This window comes from Hirsutella rhossiliensis, assembly GCF_020360975.1.
Source record: "Hirsutella rhossiliensis strain HR02 chromosome Unknown scaffold00007, whole genome shotgun sequence".
Classification (NCBI taxonomy): Eukaryota; Fungi; Ascomycota; class Sordariomycetes; order Hypocreales; family Ophiocordycipitaceae; genus Hirsutella; species Hirsutella rhossiliensis.
Window position 1 is genome coordinate 2,591,236 of NW_025408673.1, and position 19,546 is coordinate 2,610,781.

A 19,546-nucleotide genomic window follows, 5' to 3' on the forward strand; every position below is an offset into this window, starting at 1 on the left:
CCTCGCGCCCTTAGTATTAGTTATTTAAAGGAGTATTTTAAAAGTTTTATTTAATAGGGGGCTAATCCCTATATATATCCCTATATATATAGCTTAATATTAAGCTAGGAAACCCTATACTTAATTTATAAGGGAATATTCCCTTCTTTTTTTATATAAATTTATATATCTTTATTATTATATTTTTTCTTATTATAGCCTTAAATATAAATATTATAATAAGGGCTTTCGTAGTTAAGCTTATATTTAGCGGTAAGACTACCTATAAGATTACTAGCCTTACTAAAGTCTCTACCTTTTAGGATAACTATATCCTTATTTTAAAGCTCTTTCCTTTCTCTAAGAAATATATATAAGACTAACTAAGTATAATAGTTTAAGAAGATAAGGCTCTAATATATAACTACTATATTTAGTAGTAAGCTTATAACTTTTATTAAGTTTAGCGGCTTCTTTAGTATAGTAATAGCCCTAACCTTAATATAATAGAGCCTACCTAGCCTTAGATAAAGAGACGGACTATAAGAAAAGTTACGCTATAAAGCTAGTAGGAAGCTATCGTAGCTTAGAATTTAGCTTAAAAAGAGCTATTATAAGAGTATATCTAAGCTTAGATTAAGAGAATTCTAAGGTATATTTAAGAGATAATCGTACTTAAGCAAGGAAATAAGTATAAGGAAGGTAAGAGTAAGCTATAGCTAATTTTAATAGTAGCGTTCCTTATATAGCTTAGCGCTAGTTTTAGCGTTATATATAACTTTCTTAATTAACGTTTATCCTAGGTTACGTTTTATATAAAATATAAGTTTTTCCCTTATACTAACCTTAGATATCTATATAACTTTACTATAATTCCCTATTAATATAATTCCTACTTAAATACTATAGGAGACTAATAAAGATATTGGTTAATTCTTTTACCCTAGGTATTTATTATAGGACTATCGCGAAGCGTGGCTTAATTTTATAGTTCTTAGAGAAATCTCTTAGTATAAGGGACCTAGGAAGCTAAAAAACCGGTTTAAAAGAAGGAGCTAAAAGGAGGTATAAAGAGGAGGGTAAAGGAAAGAAGGGAAGTAGAAGTAGCGATAGCTTCCTATAGAGGTAGCGAGAGATAAGACGGATATACTAGCAACGGCTAGAAAGGAGGGGAAAAACTATTAAAAAGCTTAGTAGTTAAGAGGATATTAATAGCTTCTTTAAGTAAGATCTTTTTTATTAATTAAGATACTAGATAGGTATAAAGAAGGGCGTTAAATAAAGGAAAGAAGGATAATTAAAGTAATATAATAATTACTCCCTTACTATAATAACTACCCCTATAAGAATTAAATATCTCTACCTTACCTATCCGATCTCTTACTTTTAATTTTACCTTTATATATTTTTATATACTTCTTATATCTCTCTACGCGAGAAGGCCACCCTATAGTTAATAATCTAGGTACTTATAATAATATTTACTTATCTTAGGGAAGTTACCCTTAACTCTTTAAAGCTCCTTATAAAAGAAGGAACCTAAAAGCTACTAGGTAAACTCTAGGAAATTACCTAGAAATCCTAGAAATAATAACTAAGCGGGTTATATAGATATTTTATAGAGATTTCCCTTATAGATATATTATATAAGGAATATACTACGATTTCGTAAGTAATAATAGCTCCCTAAGGATTATATTAATATTTCCTTAAGAAGTTACTATAAGATTATAGTAGGGAAATTAAAGAAAAGTACCTATACCTACCTAGGAAAAATACTAGGAAATACCGCTAATATATTATACTACCGTTATATAATTATAAGGCTAAGATATTATATAGTTAAGCTCTAAGTAAGGTCTTACGCTTACTATAGTATATATAGAAGTTAAAGAACCTACTAGATCTTAAGCGGGTAAAAAAGAATATAAATAGTTATTACTATTCTTACTTTAACTTATAAGACCGGTAGCTAGTTTATATTTAATATATATAATAATATATAGTATCTAGCCTATATAATACGTTTAAGTATATATAGTAGCTAGTCCGTTTTATTACCTATTAAACTTATACTAGATCTAAGTAAATAGTAAGGTTAAAGTACCGGCCTTATACTAAGGGACTAGTATATAATACCTATAGTTTTTATTAAGGCCTATAAAGCTTTATTTAACTAAGGGTACTACCCTAAGGTATAAAAGGAAGCTATAGGAATTATACTTCCTAAGTAAGATAAGCTAGACTATACTATCCCTAAAGCCTATAAGGTTATAAGTCTACTTAACTACTTAGGAAAGGTCCTCGAAAAGCTATACGCTACCTAGCTAAGCTATCTAGCTAATATAGCTAGGCTTTTAAACCCTATATAGCTAAGGGGACGAAAATAGCGGTTAGCTATAAATATAGCCTTCCTCCTTTTATACTATATCTAAAAGAAGTAGGAATCTAATAAGAAGGCTATTACTAGTACTGTCTTATTAGATATAAAGGGCGCCTTTAACTTTATATCGAAGGAATAGCTTATAAGGGTCTTAAGGGACTTAAATCTCCTTAAGGCCCTTATAAGCTAGGTAGACTACTTCCTTACTAAAAGGAAGATCTAGGCCCCTATTAGCCTCGCCATGGCCCTAGAGGCTGCATGCGAGTAATAATATAAAAAAGAAATTGTGTGTGTGTGTAATTATAGGCGGGCGGGGGCGCGGGCGTTTAGGCGGTACCGCTACCTGCCATGCGGGCGCGGTATAAATAGGCGGAGCGGGCTAGTGTTGGTACGAATGTTAAAAATAGGGCGTTTATACGAATAACGATATATCTTTATATAAATAGTAATACTCTTATAGATATGTTCTTTAGCTTTAATTAATATAACTTATTAAGACTTATGCTAGGATCTTTGACCATGTCGGCCGGTCTGGTCGTCTTTGGTAACACAGCCAGTCGTGTATGTGCTTTCCCCAAGTCGCTAATCATGTTACCGTATAAATCGATGCTCACAAGATTAAATTTCCATGGCGCGTAATTTGGTCTTCCCTGCCGCTGGTACCGCCTTGGCTTCATTCGGATTTAGAGCTTCTTGACGGTTGTGATGGATCCCTATGCTAACGTATGCTTGCTTCCCTAGGGTTTGGGCTCCGACATCCTCGTCGGCGCCTCCCTCAAATCTATCCACGGAAAGCATGCTACCTGGAGACAAGAGGTCATCTTACAAGCCTTTGTGGTTATTGCTTTTGTCCCTAGCATTGCTAGTATGACGGGCGTCTTTTTACAAATCTTTGGCGCCGGAGCATGGGCCTCGATCGCTGCTCTCGATAGCCTTGCGGTTCACTTTATTATTACCTTGCCCCTTGTGGTTTGGGGTAAAATAGCGAGATCTCGCACTGCTGACCGATATTATCGAACCTCGGGGACAGTGCACTAAGCCAAAAAAGAGGACACGAGTTATAAAGGACGAGAGGTTCAATTTAGATGGCAGGACTTTGCAGACAAATTTACGCTCCGCAGACTTGAATTCTGAAATGCGGCCTGGGTAGATTGAGTGAAGCGACTAACAGAGATCGTGAGAAGTCAAGACGAATAGTCTGGATGGCCGAGCGTCCGGAAGGTTACTGCAAGGTTATGTTAAGGATTACGGTGTTATTGACTTACACTCTTTCTTGATTCGGAGGGAGTGGTGGGAGGCAACGTGAAGCGAGAAGCGCCGCGCAGAGTCACCAGTCGGCCAATGGTTATCCAACTCATGCGGATGCTTGGAGAAAGCTGAAACCCATGCAAGCTAGCGTTAAGTCCCTGCACATAGAAATGGGCACCCCCCTGTTTTGGGCACCCAAGATGGGTGCCCAACCTAAACGGCTGCGTCAACTTCAACAGCAAATTTCACCGCGGAAACGCATCCAATCTGCTAAAAAATTGACGCATGTGTCTTCAAGCCACTACTGATGAAATATACAGAGTCTGACATTCACAGCGCCCTTGAGGCAATCGCCAATGGCGGATCCGCCAAGAAGGCTGCTCGCGATTGGGGCGTCCCGAGGGCAACTCTTTACAATCGCATGCATGGTCACGAATGCAGAAAGGATGCATTTTCTGCTCTTCAGAGGCTTTCTCAGACACAGGAAAAGCAACTTACCGAATGGATTCTCATTCAGGACGCCTTGGGCCTTCCTCCCACTCACTCGCAGATCAGGCAGTTCGCGCAGCGCATGCTCGCCGTCAAAGGAGACCACACACCGCTCGGAAAACACTGGATGCAAGCATTTTAAGACGAAATCCTGCAGTTCGGACCCAGAAGTGCCATCACAGAGACTCTGCGCGTGTCAACGGCGCTTCTACCGAGGTAATTCGGCCTTGGTTCAACAATTTCTTCCTTCCGAGATTCTGGCTATTAAGCCGGAGAACAGGTACAACATGGATGAAGCAGGCATCATGGAAGGACTTGGGGAGAATGGCCTGGTCGTTGGCAGTGCTGAAAAACGATCTGTACAAAAGAAGACGCCTGGTTCTCGGGTCTGGACGTCGTTCATCGAGTGCGTGTCCGCTGCCGGCACCTTCCTCCCTCCACCCGTCATTTTCAAGGGCAAATCGGTCCAGCAACAGTGGTTCCCAGAAGATCTCAGTACTTTTAGTGACTGGCAATTCACTGCGACAAAGAACGGCTGGACTTCGGACCAAACTGCGGTGGAGTGGCTCGAAAAGGTGTTCATTCCAAGAACCCAGCCACCCGACCCTTCGGAGCGAAGACTGCTAGTATTGGACGGCCACGGAAGTCACGAGACGGTTGACTTCATGTATCTATGCTACCAGCATCAGATTCACCTTCTTTTCTTACCTCCCATACCTCTCATGTGCTGCAACCGCTCGATTTGTCTGTCTTCTCGCTCTTAGCACTACTACCGCAAACAGGTCGGATTTCTCAGCCTCCTGACCGATTCAAGCCCAGTCGGCAAGCAAAACTTTCTTTCCTGCTACCAGAAAGCACGCGAGCAAGCGCTCACTGTGTCAAACATCAAGGGTGGCTGGAAAGCGACGGGTTTGTGGCCGGTGTCGATGGCGAAGCCACTTTTGAGCCCTCTTCTGCTGGAGAACAGCAACAGACGCAAAAGAACGCGAAAAATGTGGCCAATGCATTCAATAGCCACTTACCCACCAGTGACTGGCAATCAGACACATCCCAGATTGCGTGGTCGACCCCGAGGCGCTCGCAAGATCTGAAGGTTCAGGTAGTTCAATTCAACCAGCTAGACGACGACGTGCCCACGAAGAGATTGCTGTTCAGGAAGATCACAAAAGGGTTTGACGAGAAGGATGGCCTTTTAGCAAAAGCTCAATTGCAGATTCAGGCACTGGAAACACAATTGGCGGCCGTCAAGCCGAAAAAGGAAGAGGGTGGTCACGAGCCCGAATTCGAGGTTCGCCAATATTGAGGCAATACGACGGGCGCAGGAGGAGGTGAACGCAGCTGAGAATGAAGAATCTGATGAAACCGAAGCTGAGGTTTCAGAAATAGGTGACGATTGTATCGTAGTGCACGGTGGTGGGCAGTGAGAAGGGATTGAATTAATGGTGTTGAAAATGGTCGTGATTTTTTGGGGTGCCCAAAACAGGGGGGTGCCCATTTCTATGTGCAGGGACTTATGCATCAAGCTCATTTTCGAAGTGCTAGGCCATGACGGTTGATCCTTGAAGATGGTACACCGTCTCCTTGCACGAGGGAATCGCTGCCAGCACAGAAAAGGCAACAGCCACGTCCAAAAGTTTTCCATCGCGGGATTCGAAGTCTTGGAAGAGATGAATCGCTAAGAGGGTTTCATATCCCGATTCGAGGACGAACCGATTACGCGTGTCACAACGATGTCAGGCCTCTGGCGCGGGCCATGCAACTTTACGTCTGGTGAAGCGAAGTGTTCTTTTGCTCTAGTAAATTGAGAGGCCGTTACAATATCTCGTGTAAAACAATCAGGAGCTAATTCAGCAACTGTTGTTGAAGTGTCTGTTAGCTCAAAACCAGGTGGTCTGCATAATACATACATACCATGCAAAATTCAGACGTGAAGTTCAGAGGCGTATCCTTTCAGTTGCTGCATGCTGCAAGGCAGCTCTAAGTCGCCAGGTCTTTAACCTTTTTGTTTTTGAGGATAAGAGCGTAATTTTAAACACGAGCGAGTTCTGGAGGGACGGTTGGAGATGGAGTCAAACACAAGAGCTAATAGTCAAACGAAGTCGGCTGTGATGAAACTTGCTCGCTAATAACTAAGACAACTCTGCTCCGCTCTGCTCCGTAGCCACGGTGAGCGCGTGGACCATGCGTTGCGCCCCTTCATCGTTGTAAATCATGTGGTCGAGGTCGAGGCCGTCCTGGATATGAAGGCGGGCACGAGGACGCATATCCATCTCGTATGCCACGACGGCGCGTTCCAGCGCCGCGGCGTCCTCGTCTTGGTTGTAGCAGCCATCTGTCTTGCCGAGCTCGGAAAGTATGCACTCAAACAGCACCAGTGCGTCGTACAGGGCCTGGTTGACACCCTCGCCATTGGGGATCGCCACGTGCGCGGCATCCCCCAGCAGTACGATGCCGGGGGCACGCGTCCACCCCGGGGCTTCCGGTAGAAACAGATCCGGGTCGAGGTGGTATAGCAGCCAGGAGCGCCAGGGTCCTTCGGCGGCGTCCACAAAGGCCCGGAGGTGCGGAGCCCAGTCTGCGTAAAAGCCGAGCATCGCAGCGCGCGCCTTGTCCATGTCGGCGAGGTCGGCGTCACCACCGGGCCCTGTCAGGGTCTCGGGGGCCTTGAGGCCCATGTAAACGCGGTATGAGCCGTCGGACATTTGCTGTACGCAAAGGCTGCGCTCGGCACTCATGGCCATCGAGTTGCCGGAGCCCACCATGTCTCGGGCCGCTTGATATTGAGAATTGTTCTGTGTCAGCCAGCCCTCGACAAACATGGTGCCCGAGTAGTGCGGCTTCGCGGAGGTTATCTAAACAGAGGAAGCGCAGTTAATAGACAAAGCTTTGCGGTGAATATTGCCCGTCACTTACCATCTGCCGCAGCTTGCTCCATGCGCCATCGGCTCCCACGACCAGGCGGAAGCCGGTCTCGACTGAGCCATCGGCAAAGCGCAAAACAGGGCCCGCCGGGTCCGATTGCTTCATGCGCCCGTCACGCTCGGCAGACCGAAGGACCTTGCCCCAACGAATGCGATGCGCTGGTAACGAATCGAGTAGCATCTGCCGCAGCTGCAAGCGATCGATTTCAGGGGCATCTCGGCCTTCCCCAAACGTGGCTCGGTGGTTGCCGCGGGCGTCTTGGATCGTCATTGTCGTGGCATCGCGGCGAGCCAGCCTTTCGAACTCGGCGTGTAAGCCTGCGCGACGAAGCGCTGCCTGACCCGTGTGGCCATGCACGTCCAGCGTGCCACCCTGGTACCGCTCCGGTGGCTCCGGTGATGCGTCGCGCTCAAACACGACGTACTCGATGCCGGCGCCTTGGAGCAAGCGCGCGAACGTCAGGCCGCATGGGCCGGCGCCCACTATGGCGATAGGTGCGGGCATGGTTCTCATTGGCACTGATGCCAACGGATGGAGGATGAAGGAGGCAAACGTGCTCTTTCTACTAACCGTACAGAATCACGTAAGGGGGACAAGAGCGAACAGTTTATATGTCCATCAAAAGGCAGTCATCGGTCAGCAGCTGTCATATCGGTCCCGAGCCTCCTGCATGGAACTAGACGTCGGATGCTGGCCAAGCCCGAGAGACCGCCGTCCGGAACCGGTAATCACCTGGCTTCCGGCCGTTTCTCAGCAACTTTGGTCATATGTAGGTATTGGCGAAATGTATGCCAGAAACTTAAATATTTACTGGGAGGACACAATCGTTACCAAACTCAAGGCCTTGGTCTGAATCAGGGTCAACATTTTGCCTCTATTTTACAGCTGTGACCGCACATTAGCGACATAAGAAACCGAATCAGAAACATCCCATAGCCATTGAATGTCAGCATAATAATGAATCGGCACGCTGCGAGACCCGAACCCAAAAGTCATCCATGATCAACATCGCGGCGCTGAGCAGGCGCATCGGCCTGTCGACGTGGACGATGTGGAAGTCGAACCGCCGTAGCAGCTAACAGGTTGTTCGTTAGCAAGGCCGTCTCATATCCGTTGCTGCCTGAGACAGCTCGCCGAAGGAATACGGAAACAAAGAGATTCGCGTACCTCGACAAAAATCTTGTTCAACTCCATCTGTGCAATCGTCCTGCCCAGGCACTGGAACTTTCCATACCCAAACACCAACTCGACCCCTCCAATCATCTCCTTGAGCCTCTCCGGCTCACCCTCGGCCTCGAGCCAGCGCTCGGGTCGGAAAACCTCGGCATCGGCCCCGAATAGCTCCGGCATGCGCAGTAAGCCGCAGATGTTGTGCCCAACTTGCACGCCCGCCGGCATGTCGTATCCCAGGATGTTGTCGCCGCCGGCGGGCACCTCCTTGGAAAGAACCCCTGTTGCCGGCGGGAACATGCGGATGCCCTCGCGGATGACGGCCTGTAGGTACGGCATCTGACGCGCCTCATTGTCTTTGATGGGCGACGAAATGGTGCCCGTTGCGATGCCCTCATCGATTTCCTTGCGAAGCCTTGCAAGAGCCACCGGGTTGCCCAGCAGACATAGCATCGTCGATCGCACTGCCGTAGCTGTCGTGTCGGAACCGGCAACCCTGCGTTTCGCCATGCTTGTCAGGATCCGGACTTGTATGGCAGCAGACACCGAATTAGGGGAGAAGAAGGGAATGGAGAACAGATGTCGTCTCTGCTCATCTGGCGCGGCATACGTTTCAACAAATACTTCTTGCATAAGCTCGTCACGGGTCAGGCCGCTGTCGATAAAAGCCTGGATCATGTCGCTGCCTGGTTTCGATCCGGGGGTTAGCCTGCTGTCAACAAAACTGGCCGCGAATCTAGAAAGGAAGCCTGGTCAGAAAACCCTCTCTACCATCCCAGCTACAGGACAAGCGAGGAAAAGGACTACAACGATCAACCGAAGAGGAGGCTGGCCAAGGCGCTGCGTACTGCATCAGTCGTCCGAATCCGGCTGCGTCCCCGGCCGTCGGTCCCATGGAACTGAGTGGCCATCTGCCAAGCATAGACAGCAGAAAAGGGACGTTGCTCATGAACATGACAAAAGGGAAGAACTGGCGCGTGATTTCGTTGTACTGATACAGGTCGCGGTCCTCCTTCAGGAAGCCAAAGGCAGCGCCGAAGCCGAGCTCACTGATGACATCGAGGGCGAAGTAGTTGCACTTGATGGCGAGGTCCATGGGCCGGTACTCGCCGGGCGTCGAGATGTACTTGCGCTCAATGAGGTCGACAAACGAGGACACGTGCTTGTCGATGCCGGGCTCGAATCCGCCCATTTCTCGTCCAGAGTACTGCACAAGTTTGGGTCTTTGTCAGTTCACTGACACGTACGGGAACCTCCCAATTGCTTCGTACGCCAGTGCTGTCACTCAGAAGGCAACATTAAGCACACCCGTAGCCGCAATGAAGTGTTTGGAGATGACAGAGGAAAATATGCGGAGTGGGCACCGTACCCCGGGACCCATCTTGCTCTTGAGCATTTTGTGCAGCCTGTCGTCCGTCATCGAGAATATGTTGTCGACGTGCGGGTTGATGCGGACCGCCTTGTAGTACGGCCCGCGAGCGTATTCACTTCGAGCGGCGGACATCATGCGGATGACGTTTGGGTCGCTCACAATTACCATGTTGGGTCCGGTACGGACAATGGGGCCTAAAGCGAGAGGCAATGCAAAGGCAACTCGTCAGTACAGTACTGGACAGGGTCTAGGTTTCGAAGATGACGCCGATTCGCCTTGGCTGCGGGGCGACTTCCAGTCATATAGAACGTCGAGCCTCAATCCGACGTACCGTACTTGTTCTTGAGCTCGAGCAGGTCATAGTGCATATTGCCTCCGTACATTTTCCTGGCCATGATGAGATTCGTGACGCCCATCCACTTGGGTCCGGGGACGTGAGCTAGACGACGGTAGGCTCGCACGCAGCTGGCGATGAAAGCCAGCAGAGTCGCAAGCGCGGCAATGGCGGCTACGCCTACCGTCATGCCAGAGGGGGACCAGAGCCAGTTGAAGGGAGAACCGGCAGCCATTGTTGGTCGGATGGTATTGACTCTCGCGCTCCATGCAGGAACTGCTCAGCTGCTGTGGTACTAGAAGCTGCGCAGCGTGTGCAAGACGACAAGAATCCGATCGGTATCATTGAATCACGGAATCGAGGGAGTCTGGGAGTCTTCACTGGTTTATAGAATGGTAATATCCCTAGCTGCGCACGATGGCACGTCGATGGGGAAAGATCCGTTGCCGCCCCATGGTACCGGCAACCACGGGTTCAACCCACCACATGTAATGGAAAGGGGGGCATCTAGTTTACCAGAGTATCGGCCATGTTGCACCCGATCTGGAGAGGGAAAGAGACCGCTAACTCGAGCCGCCGTTAACTACCCCTCTGCCTGGACCCCTGTCCCCGGCCCCCTCTTCTCTGTTCATCATCGATCGGGGCGCATGCCGGTCCGGGTCTGGGGCTGCACCTGGGCACGCAAAAGCAAAGTTGCGGAGATCCATGGGTCTGGGATGCTGATGTGCAGCTGCAACAAGGGGGGAGCCATGGGTGGGTAATAAAGGTAGGGTTGCTGTATGCAGTCTTTGAAGTAATTAAAGCGCCAGAAATAACGTTCGATGCTGACAACTGCTTGAAGCTGTATGTGGAAGGTAAACGGAAGATTTGACATTATCATTCCGTACGCTTCTTATCCGTAATAGTACTCTGATGATTCGCCTCTCACCCCATCTCTTTTTGACGACTGCCAACTGCTGTTGTTGCAAGGTTATCGAAGCGCTTGCCAACTTGGAGCACGTTGACTGAAAGGGGCAGGCAATCAAAGGCAAATGCTAGAACTTGAGATCGCCATGAGAACCCCATTTCCAACTTCATCTTCCCATCACAAGGACGGAAGTGAGTCAAATGCTTGGGATGCGGGGTTAGGGGAGTCTCAACTCTTGTCTGTCATCTGCATCCCAAAGGAAATACGACAAGGAGAGGGGGCGGGCACAGCTGGGAGACAGGGGCAAATATCGGCTTACCCTCTCTCTAGGTCCCGAGCCACTATTACATGCATGATAGTCCTTGTTCTCCAGTCTCTACCGTTTGCCACCGTCAGCCGACTCCACCACGGACGCATGCCATGTCGCATGCTGGCACTTTGTGATCCAGGCGGCACGCGCAACGGCAAGATTACGGCTTGCGCCAGTTCCGGCTTTGGCCACAAATCTTGGCCCAAAAAGGCTCACACGATCCAATCCCGCAGGACATGAGTATGGGTCTCTACTGTACGCTCAGAACAGGCTGAACTCTGGGAGACGCCCACGGTGCGGCAACAAGGGATCCGCGGTGGTCCACTCGTCATCTTCTTTACCAGGAATTTCTTCTCTCTCCGGAGTTCTGAGCCGTAAATAGACTGAGCTATGCCTTTTCATTTTCACATGCTCCACGCAGGAACCTTGACATCAACACATCAGTCGTGAGACCGTCGAAAGCAAAGTGCCGATGGAACATTGAGTGCATAGCACCGCAACTGATCCAGCGTGGATTTCTAATCGTTGGTTTGACAGGATAATTTCCCCGTAAGTAGTATCTTTGCATACATATAGTTGCCATATGCATCCGCTGGTTCCAAATCATGCTTGTTGCCTTACACCTGTTCATGTCCATAATTCATGTCGCCCTGTCGCCCCAGACTAAGAGCCACAACACCGTCCGCTAATGTCTTGCCAATAGCATGCTCGTTTCTTGAAAATGAATGACAGACTGCGATAAGAGTCAGCGCGGTATGCCGAGAAGAGAAGCGTCAAAACTTTCTCTTGTCTGACTGGTCATGGAAGATAGCATGCGGACGGCCGCGTCGTGTTTCCCTGCAAAGGCGCCTCGCCGGCACAGGGCCTGCCCAAAAATTCTGCCAAGTATGCCGGCTCGAGCGGGCATGCCTGGTTGCCTGCGTCTGTCTCCGAGACCGACTGGGTCTGTTCCTCGTCGGTGACGGCCTCGTGTGCGCGCCGGAGTCTTGCTCGGTACTGTAACTTGCCAGCCAATCCCGCGACAAAGCAAAGCAAGCCGAGTATAACGTAGAAGAAGCTGACTGTCGATGGCGACATGGCTTCGTTTGGCGGTGAGAGTCGCAAGGTGCTCTTGAGAAGTGAAAGTTAGTAATTTGAGGATAGTATTGTCGCTGGAACTCGGCCAGTCAAGGCCCTCGAGAGTTGGCGGTCTCTTGGCCTGCTTCTTCGAAGGAGCTTAAATCGCGAGGATGTGGCTTCGGCGGAATCACCAGCCTACACGTGCATACAGACGCGAAGTAAATTCGCTGCGACGATGACTCTAAGCGCTGACGCAAGAACAATTCTGTCGTAAAGAGTTTGCATTGCTTTGCCATGGACTCTATTTCACCCGTTGGCGCCCTGAAACTCTTCATGGTGGTGATGGAGGCCTGTTTGGTGGCGCCGCCAACACCACCCCAGACTTTTGGCCGCCGCATCTTTGACGGGCGACGACGAAATCTTAACCTTGAATATCTGAAAACCCACATAAACAAGGCATCAAAGCATCTCCATAATTACAGGAGCATTTCCACTGGAGGAAGGGAAAAGACTGGCATCTTAAATGACTGAGCAGAGCCAACAATCCTCATAGGCCCTTACTAACACGGTCACTTTGCGCTTCACGTTGTGCAACCACATCAAGACGACCTCTTCAATTATGCACAGCCTCATTGCGCATTCGCTACCGCCGGCCAAATCACAGTCGGCAATGGACAAGGGACGCAGCCAAGGCCGGCCTAGCCAAGACGACCCGGCGTCGTCCCTCAAGCTCTCGGCGTACGACCAAGCCTCGCAATCCGGTCGAGGAGTCCAGTGGCCGTCTGCATCGCCGCCCTCACTCGGCAACTCGGCCGCTTCTGCCGACCATAGTCCCCAGGGCAGCACTGTGGGCCAGAGAGTGCCGCCCAGAATGCCAGCACGCCACGGCGTGTCGGGGCGGCGCACCGTGTCGACGAGGAGGGCAGGTTCCCTTGAAGTCATCACTGAGGTCCCGTCGTGGGAGGAGGGAGACGATACCGGCGAGGAGAAGCGATTGCTCTCGCAAAAACAAGAGGCTCTCCCAGCTGGCGGCTGCTGGTCGTGGCTATGCGCCAAAGGCAAACAGGCACTGAGACTCCGACATCCACGACCAGCCAAGCCTCTCGACTCCAACTCTCGAGAAGCCAACATCCCAGCTCGGACCAGGCAAACGCAGAGGCCCGAGGCACCGCAAGAATTTTCCCCTAGACCACGGCGGTTCTCCAAGCCACTGAGCCCTGCAGGGTCTCGTCAAGAGCCCACCGGGAAAGGAGCGCTGCCTGCTCGTCAGCCAAATACCTCCATGAATTCCATGCCGGGTCCGGGCCTGAGACGGAGCAATGGTCGGCGCGGGCGTTGTCGAGCGCCGTTTACTAGGGATGAGTCGGAAAGGGCGCGCCAGACGGCAGACGGCGAGATACAGCAGATGAACCATGAAACCTACGCCGGCATTAATTGGCAGCATCCGTTCCTGGGGCTCTAGATTTCCGAAAGGGGTTCCATCTTAGGGGAACGGATTGAGGGCGTTGGTTCATCAGGGGCTTGAAGGGGACGGGAGCCTCCAACGACGGCAGATCTGGGACCAACACTTGCCGGCAGAAACATGCTGTGTATACCATTGTTTCTTATTGATTGATGGGCTGGATGTAACAGTCCGGGAAATATTATGACATCGGAGGGTTGGGACTGGGAGAGCGATTCGAGTTCATATTGCATCATGCTGTTCGCACTTCACCATCGCCATTACATACAAGGCTGAATTGATACCTTAACGCTCAATGCGAAACAGGATATAAAGATGAAGGTCGTCTCATGTTGCCAAACTGTGCCCAGTCGCCATACGATGCCTCTTCCTGTTCCAAGTGCAGCCGGTAGCCGCCCAACTCGCTCTGGCCGTCTTTCCTTTGTCATTAGTCGCAAGATCCCGCTGTTCTTCACGCAACCTTAACCAGAACGTCGTTCTCAATAGTCCTTTCCCTCCATCCGTTGCAGGCCACGTGCACCATAGCCTTTCCGACCTGCACCGTCCCGATAGTCGACGAGGACGACGAGGACCCATGCAGCCCGCCCACCAACTTCTTCGAAACCGATGCCGGCGGCTCCGGAAACTGCCCCTCCGAGGCGATGAAGCTGGCAGGACGCAGGATATAGGCCTCAAATTTGTCTCGGTGGGCGTCGTCGGCCACCTCGCCCAGGCCCCGTTCAACCTCGTTGACGCACCGGCGCGACTCACTCATCAGGAGCAGCGGCCTCCTGCTCCTCTCGGCGGCGTGTCTGCTGCAGAAGACGAAGCGGAACTTGCCTTTTGCTGGCACCTTGTTTGCGAGCCGTGCGCAAAACGCCTTGGCGGCGGTAATGGGGAGTTCGACGCCTACTTTGCGGTGCAGGCCCTTTTCACTTTTGAGCTGCTCTGCGCGACTGCCGATGGCCCTGGTGATTCCGAAGGGACGTGAGTAGGTCCACTTGCTTAGCCGCAGACAGAAATAGACGAGATATCTCACTCCGTTGAGACAGGACAAGGGAACCAGGACGGAACAGCGGGCTTCTTACCACAGACACGCCTCTGCGCCCTCGAGCCGGCTCATTACGGCTTCAGTATAGTGAGAAAAGTCTTGCTGCATCACGACCTCGACCTTGGGGTGGCTCTCGACCTCGCCCGAGACAGCCCTCCGCGTCAGAATCACCACTTTGGTGATGCGCGGGCTGTCGATGCACTGCTGGACAATCTGTCTTCCGGCATTGCCGGTGGCGCCCGTCACGATGACCTTCATGGGGCCAGGAACCTTTCCGATCCCTGTGCCACCTTTTTGCCAGCAGAGATGAGCGATTTGGGCGGCGAGGCTGGAAAGAGGCGGATATGGAGGATGCTACTCCTTTTGAGGACAGATATGACTGGAACGGAGGTTTGTATGTCAGCGATGAACTTGTTGACGAGGCCATTGAGGGAAGAGTTGGAATAACTCCTTGTTCGGCAAACACAGAATAATGACAAGAACTGGATAGACCTGAACACCTCGACTCTTGTAATAAGAGGTAGCGAACGCAATCTCTCGGCTTCACCGCTCCTCACATCCCTTCCTCCAATTCGACCGATGAGTCTCCTCAGCTCGCTCAGCTCCCACGGCCCCCATTACAGCGTAATTCTTGGCATTTGGCCGCAGCAAAACAAAGAAACGAGCCAAGCACGCCGTCTGGACCCAGTTGAAGCGGCGGAGACATTGAAGAGCGGGGGAACTAAATGGCACCCATTGTGAAATCGCCCACCTTATTTCTTCTGTCAAGAGAGAGGTAGATAGTATGGCCAAAGCTGACTATGCGCCCAGTGCTGCAAATGACGTCTCGACTAGGATCCGATTGCCTCGAAGAGCCCCCAGCCACGGGGGGTGCGTCAATGATTGACTGGTGCTGAGCCTCAGCTGAGATCGAATGACCTGGTGACAGGGGCTTGGCCCCACTGACTAGCAGTTGCTGCGACAAAAGCTTTTGCTGTTGTGAACCCACGACGTTATTCTGGCTTGTTGCACCAAAAGAGCGGACTTCGGGCTGTGGGGTTGAGGAATGGGATCGATGCGAAGGAGAAAGATCCAGTATGGAGTGACGAGGAGAAAAAGACTGAAGCGCCGACGGTTGAGCTGTCGTTTTACCAACCAGCACAACCCGGGCTTGCCCCTGTTTGACAGATTCCGTGCGCAGACAGCTTGGATCTTCTCACTGTCGTTGGATGGATGTACACTCGTGCCGGCCACGTTGGCGAGGAAAAGGATGCAGCATAGCCTTGCCCAAGGACGGCACCTGAAGCTGAACTCTGCTGGCCGATGTTGTCTTCACTTTCGTCTGCCAAGCCCAGAGTCCCAGGGATCGAAACCGACGAAAAAAAGGAAAGGGCCGGACGGCACGCCTCGAGTCTTTAACAGCAGACAGTCTCTCGCAGGATGGTGGATGGGTTAGAGGGCTGGATGCTATATCCGTGAAAAGGTGGCCCTCGGCATGCATGAGTCGAAACCCAATGTCGTCGGCCGAGTATGTGGGGACGGGATGATGGTTGGTAAAACCTTGATCGTTGGTGGAGTGCGAGCTGCATGGACGAAGAGATGATGGAAGAAGCGCCGTGCCTGTCACGTCAGGTTAGTGCTTGATTCAGTGATTCAGACAGGTAACCGTTTCACGGCATCGCCACTTGCACGAGCAGCACTTGTACTGTATTCATATATGCAGTGGTCCATGGCCGTGTCGCCCGCGTCTTGAGACGCACCAGTGAATAGCTCCAAGAGGCATGACCGTGTACGGAATACCCACACGAAAAGGCTCTATGAATACGTTCCTTTGGCTATGTTAAGGCAGCCCTCGGCACAGCCATCCGGTTTTAATCAATGCCTCGGCCGCGGGCCGGGATCCGGAAACACCCCCCAAGTCAGTACTGTCCATGCCGCCTCCTTCTCCTCCACCCTTCTCATCTCTCAATACATGCGACAAAAGATCAGCCTCGCCGCTGCCCGTCGGATTAGCAGGCATTATTCGTCATGTGATGCCGTCTAATCCGTCTTGCCTGTGCATCAGTCAGGATGCATGCCTCCATCTCCACGCCCACACAGATCCATCGAGCCTTGGATCTCGATGGACAGGGGTGGGCGGATCCCAGACGGGAAGCTCGGCACGGCGGATCTGCAAGGGACCTTTGATGTTAAGACGTCTGCTTCGTCCATTGCAGACAAGACCGATGAAGTAACAAGATGAGACACCTCCCATCCTCCCTGTTTCCCGCGAAAATATCCAATATCTACGTTTCGAGCATCTAGACCGCATATGGCCCTATCTCGCGAACGTCGTACTAGGCCCTGACACGGTAAAATTGATGGTATCGCGGTAAGCTTTTCATCGATCAAGCCTCCAGAGGACAACCTGCTCCTCGGCTGAACTTGCAAAAACGGCAAGACCATTATTATAATTGTCAGGTATTACTCACGCTGTGACTGGCATGTGACCCATCGCCTTCCAGCAGTCCTCGACCTTGGCGAAAGGAAAGCCCTTTCCCATTCAACAGCACCAAAAGCAAACGCCCACGCGCTTCTCGCACCCCCATCTGCAAAGCAGCCATCACCGATGCAGTGCCCAACAAGGCGACCATGCTGTGCAACTCAACTTGGGGCTTTAAGCATGTTTAAGCTCCGGTGCCAGTGGCATTAACAGAGCCTCTTTCGCGCAGCTCATTTACTCCGATGTCGCTGCTGAATCCCGTGCCTCTCAACCACCTTGGACTGCCAATGGCCGTGTTCAGGCAAGACGTTCAACACGCCCAGGCAGACATATGTGGTCTATAGTCCTTCATTAAAACCACCGGTACCAATGTATAGGATCGCATCTCCTGTTTTGTTCATTCTTCGTCAATCAAAGGGTGGACGCTCAGAGCGGAAACAAAGAAAAGCAAAGACTTCTCGCGCAGTTTTTCATGGAGTCCAGCTCAGAACCGTCTGGTTAAATTTCTCGAGCTGGCCGACGTCGGTGGCCCATGTGGTCAGCAGACGCACGACGGCCCAATCGGCGCCACACTTTTCCCAGACGTAAAAGGTAAAGTCTTGCTGCAGATTCTTGACGAGGCCCAATGGCAGGACGGCAAAGACCTGATTGGTCTCGGTATCGGCGCGCAGTGCGTATCCGGCGCCGACGACGGAGCGCGAGAGCTTCTCTGCGGCCGCGTTGGCCCGTCGAGCAAGGTCAAAGTACAGATTGCCGCGGAAGAGCTCGCCGAACTCGACGCCCATGATGCGACTCTTGGCCAGGAGGGCGCCGTGCCGCTTGACATAAAACTCAAAGTCCTCGGCCAGCTTGGGGTTCTTGGCCACGACGGCCTCGCCCAGCAGGGCACCGTTCTTGGTGCCACCAATCCAGAACAAGTCGGTGAGGCGCGCAATGTCTCGCAGAAGCAAGTCATTGACGGGCGAGGTAAGCGCGGCGCCGATGCGGGCGCCGTCCATGAAGAGCAAGAGGCCCTTATCCTCGCACAGCTGCTTGATGGCGCTCAGCTCAGCCTTGGAGTAGACGGTGCCGACCTCGGTGGCGTTTGAAATGTAGACCAGGCGCGGCTTGGCCATGTGCGGATAGTGCCAGTTGTCGTCGAGGGCCTTGCCGATGCTCTCGGGCGTCAGCTTTCCGTTGTCGGGTGCCACGGTGATGATCTTGTTGCCGCCCGCCTCCACGGCGCCCGTCTCGCGTGTCACAATGTGGCCCGAGCGTGCAGCAATGACGGCCTCGTGCGGCCGCAGACACGCCGCTATCGAGATGGCGTTGGCTGCGGTGCCGGTTGGGACGAAGAAGATGCCGACCTCGTCCCCGCAGCCCAGGTGGTACCGGATGTGCTGCCGCGCCTCGGCGCTGTACCGGTCATTGCCGTAGCCCGGTTCCTGCGTCCAGTTGCTGGCAATCAAGGCCTCGAGCACCTGCGGATGGGCGCCTTCGCTGTAGTCGTCGAGGAAGCTGTACTTTTCCTTGGGGCTGATGGTTGCTGCGTTGGGCATCTTGCTCGGTCGTCGGGCCTTGTAGAGGGTGTCTGATGCCCACCCTTGGTTTTCCCCCGTCAAGTCTATGTCTAGAGTTCAAGGTCTGCACTTTGCGGTCGCGTAACTATGCCTCAAGATCTAGGTAGAGGCGGGTTCCTCCGATTTAGGATGACAACAAACTACATATAGCCAAACTACCCCGCCAATGCTGAGTCACCCAGTCAGCCCCGAAAGCGGGGGGGGCGTCTGCAAGTAAATAGTCATGCTGAACCACTCCGTTGGTCTTCTTGGCCAAATGTGTTTTCACATTAACTTCCGGAGGCAACAGAAAAGAAAGTCTGTGCAAACAGTCCCAACTATCAACTCTCATAACACATATTTCCAACTCCCTACTTCTCTGCCGTTGGCTCTATTTTAAGCCGCGGCCACAATCCCCCCAGATGCTTATTGTCATAGATTGTATCGAAGTTCTTCTCGGGGCGATGGTACGAGAACCGGTAGACTGCCTTCCCCTGCTTATTACAAGCTTCGGCTAGGTATATCCGGTCGACTGACAAGTTGCTTGCCCTAAAATCGGAAAGTATAGAGATATCGCAAGCGCAAACTCCAAGTTTGGCAAACCACCGAGGCGTCCGTCAGTGGGTAGATCGGCGAGTTGATAAACTCGGCAATAATCCCAGCCCTTCTCCATCTGGCGAGGCAGTAAGAACTCGGGTTCCTCAATAAGATATCCGCATTCTTTTCGTATATTGGCTTCGGTTAAGTGGAAACCCTCCCTCATCAATTGAGGCACGTCGCCGTAAACTGCAAGATTGGCCTCCCAGTCTATATCCGCCATCCACTTGGGTTTGACATCTGAGTAGAAGTTGAATATGATGTCCACTGCCTCGGCACCTATCG

At 51.3% G+C, this 19,546-nt stretch overlaps 6 protein-coding genes across 6 annotated transcripts; 2 read left to right on the forward strand and 4 right to left on the reverse strand.

Moving 5' to 3' along the window:
- Positions 1 to 2,881: 2,881 nt before the first annotated feature.
- HRG_07057 (tc5 transposase DNA-binding domain-containing protein) lies at positions 2,882 to 4,241 on the forward strand (the record flags this gene model as incomplete). The annotated part of the gene is made up of 3 exons (XM_044865528.1): positions 2,882 to 2,923; positions 3,104 to 3,338; positions 3,931 to 4,241. 3 exons carry the CDS (start codon positions 2,882 to 2,884, stop codon positions 4,239 to 4,241), a joined length of 588 nt encoding a protein of 195 aa, XP_044719490.1.
- A 1,987-nt stretch (positions 4,242 to 6,228) lies between these two features.
- On the reverse strand, positions 6,229 to 7,525 carry HRG_07058 (FAD binding domain-containing protein; the record flags this gene model as incomplete). Its single annotated transcript, XM_044865529.1, has 2 exons — positions 6,229 to 6,951; positions 7,013 to 7,525. The coding sequence occupies 2 exons, from the start codon at positions 7,523 to 7,525 to the stop codon at positions 6,229 to 6,231; spliced, it is 1,236 nt and encodes a 411-aa protein (XP_044719491.1).
- A 442-nt stretch (positions 7,526 to 7,967) lies between these two features.
- Positions 7,968 to 10,132, reverse strand: HRG_07059 (cytochrome p450 domain-containing protein; the record flags this gene model as incomplete). The annotated part of the gene is made up of 6 exons (XM_044865530.1): positions 7,968 to 8,096; positions 8,189 to 8,687; positions 8,802 to 8,927; positions 9,040 to 9,398; positions 9,561 to 9,757; positions 9,895 to 10,132. The coding sequence occupies 6 exons, from the start codon at positions 10,130 to 10,132 to the stop codon at positions 7,968 to 7,970; spliced, it is 1,548 nt and encodes a 515-aa protein (XP_044719492.1).
- Positions 10,133 to 12,792: 2,660 nt separating this feature from the next.
- Positions 12,793 to 13,635, forward strand: HRG_07060 (uncharacterized protein; the record flags this gene model as incomplete). The annotated part of the gene is made up of 1 exon (XM_044865531.1): positions 12,793 to 13,635. One exon carries the CDS (start codon positions 12,793 to 12,795, stop codon positions 13,633 to 13,635), a length of 843 nt encoding a protein of 280 aa, XP_044719493.1.
- A 451-nt stretch (positions 13,636 to 14,086) lies between these two features.
- HRG_07061 (NAD(P)H-binding domain-containing protein) lies at positions 14,087 to 14,923 on the reverse strand (the record flags this gene model as incomplete). The annotated part of the gene is made up of 2 exons (XM_044865532.1): positions 14,087 to 14,582; positions 14,703 to 14,923. 2 exons carry the CDS (start codon positions 14,921 to 14,923, stop codon positions 14,087 to 14,089), a joined length of 717 nt encoding a protein of 238 aa, XP_044719494.1.
- A 2,673-nt stretch (positions 14,924 to 17,596) lies between these two features.
- Positions 17,597 to 18,664, reverse strand: HRG_07062 (beta-eliminating lyase domain-containing protein; the record flags this gene model as incomplete). The annotated part of the gene is made up of 1 exon (XM_044865533.1): positions 17,597 to 18,664. The coding sequence occupies one exon, from the start codon at positions 18,662 to 18,664 to the stop codon at positions 17,597 to 17,599; it is 1,068 nt and encodes a 355-aa protein (XP_044719495.1).
- Positions 18,665 to 19,546: the final 882 nt, after the last annotated feature.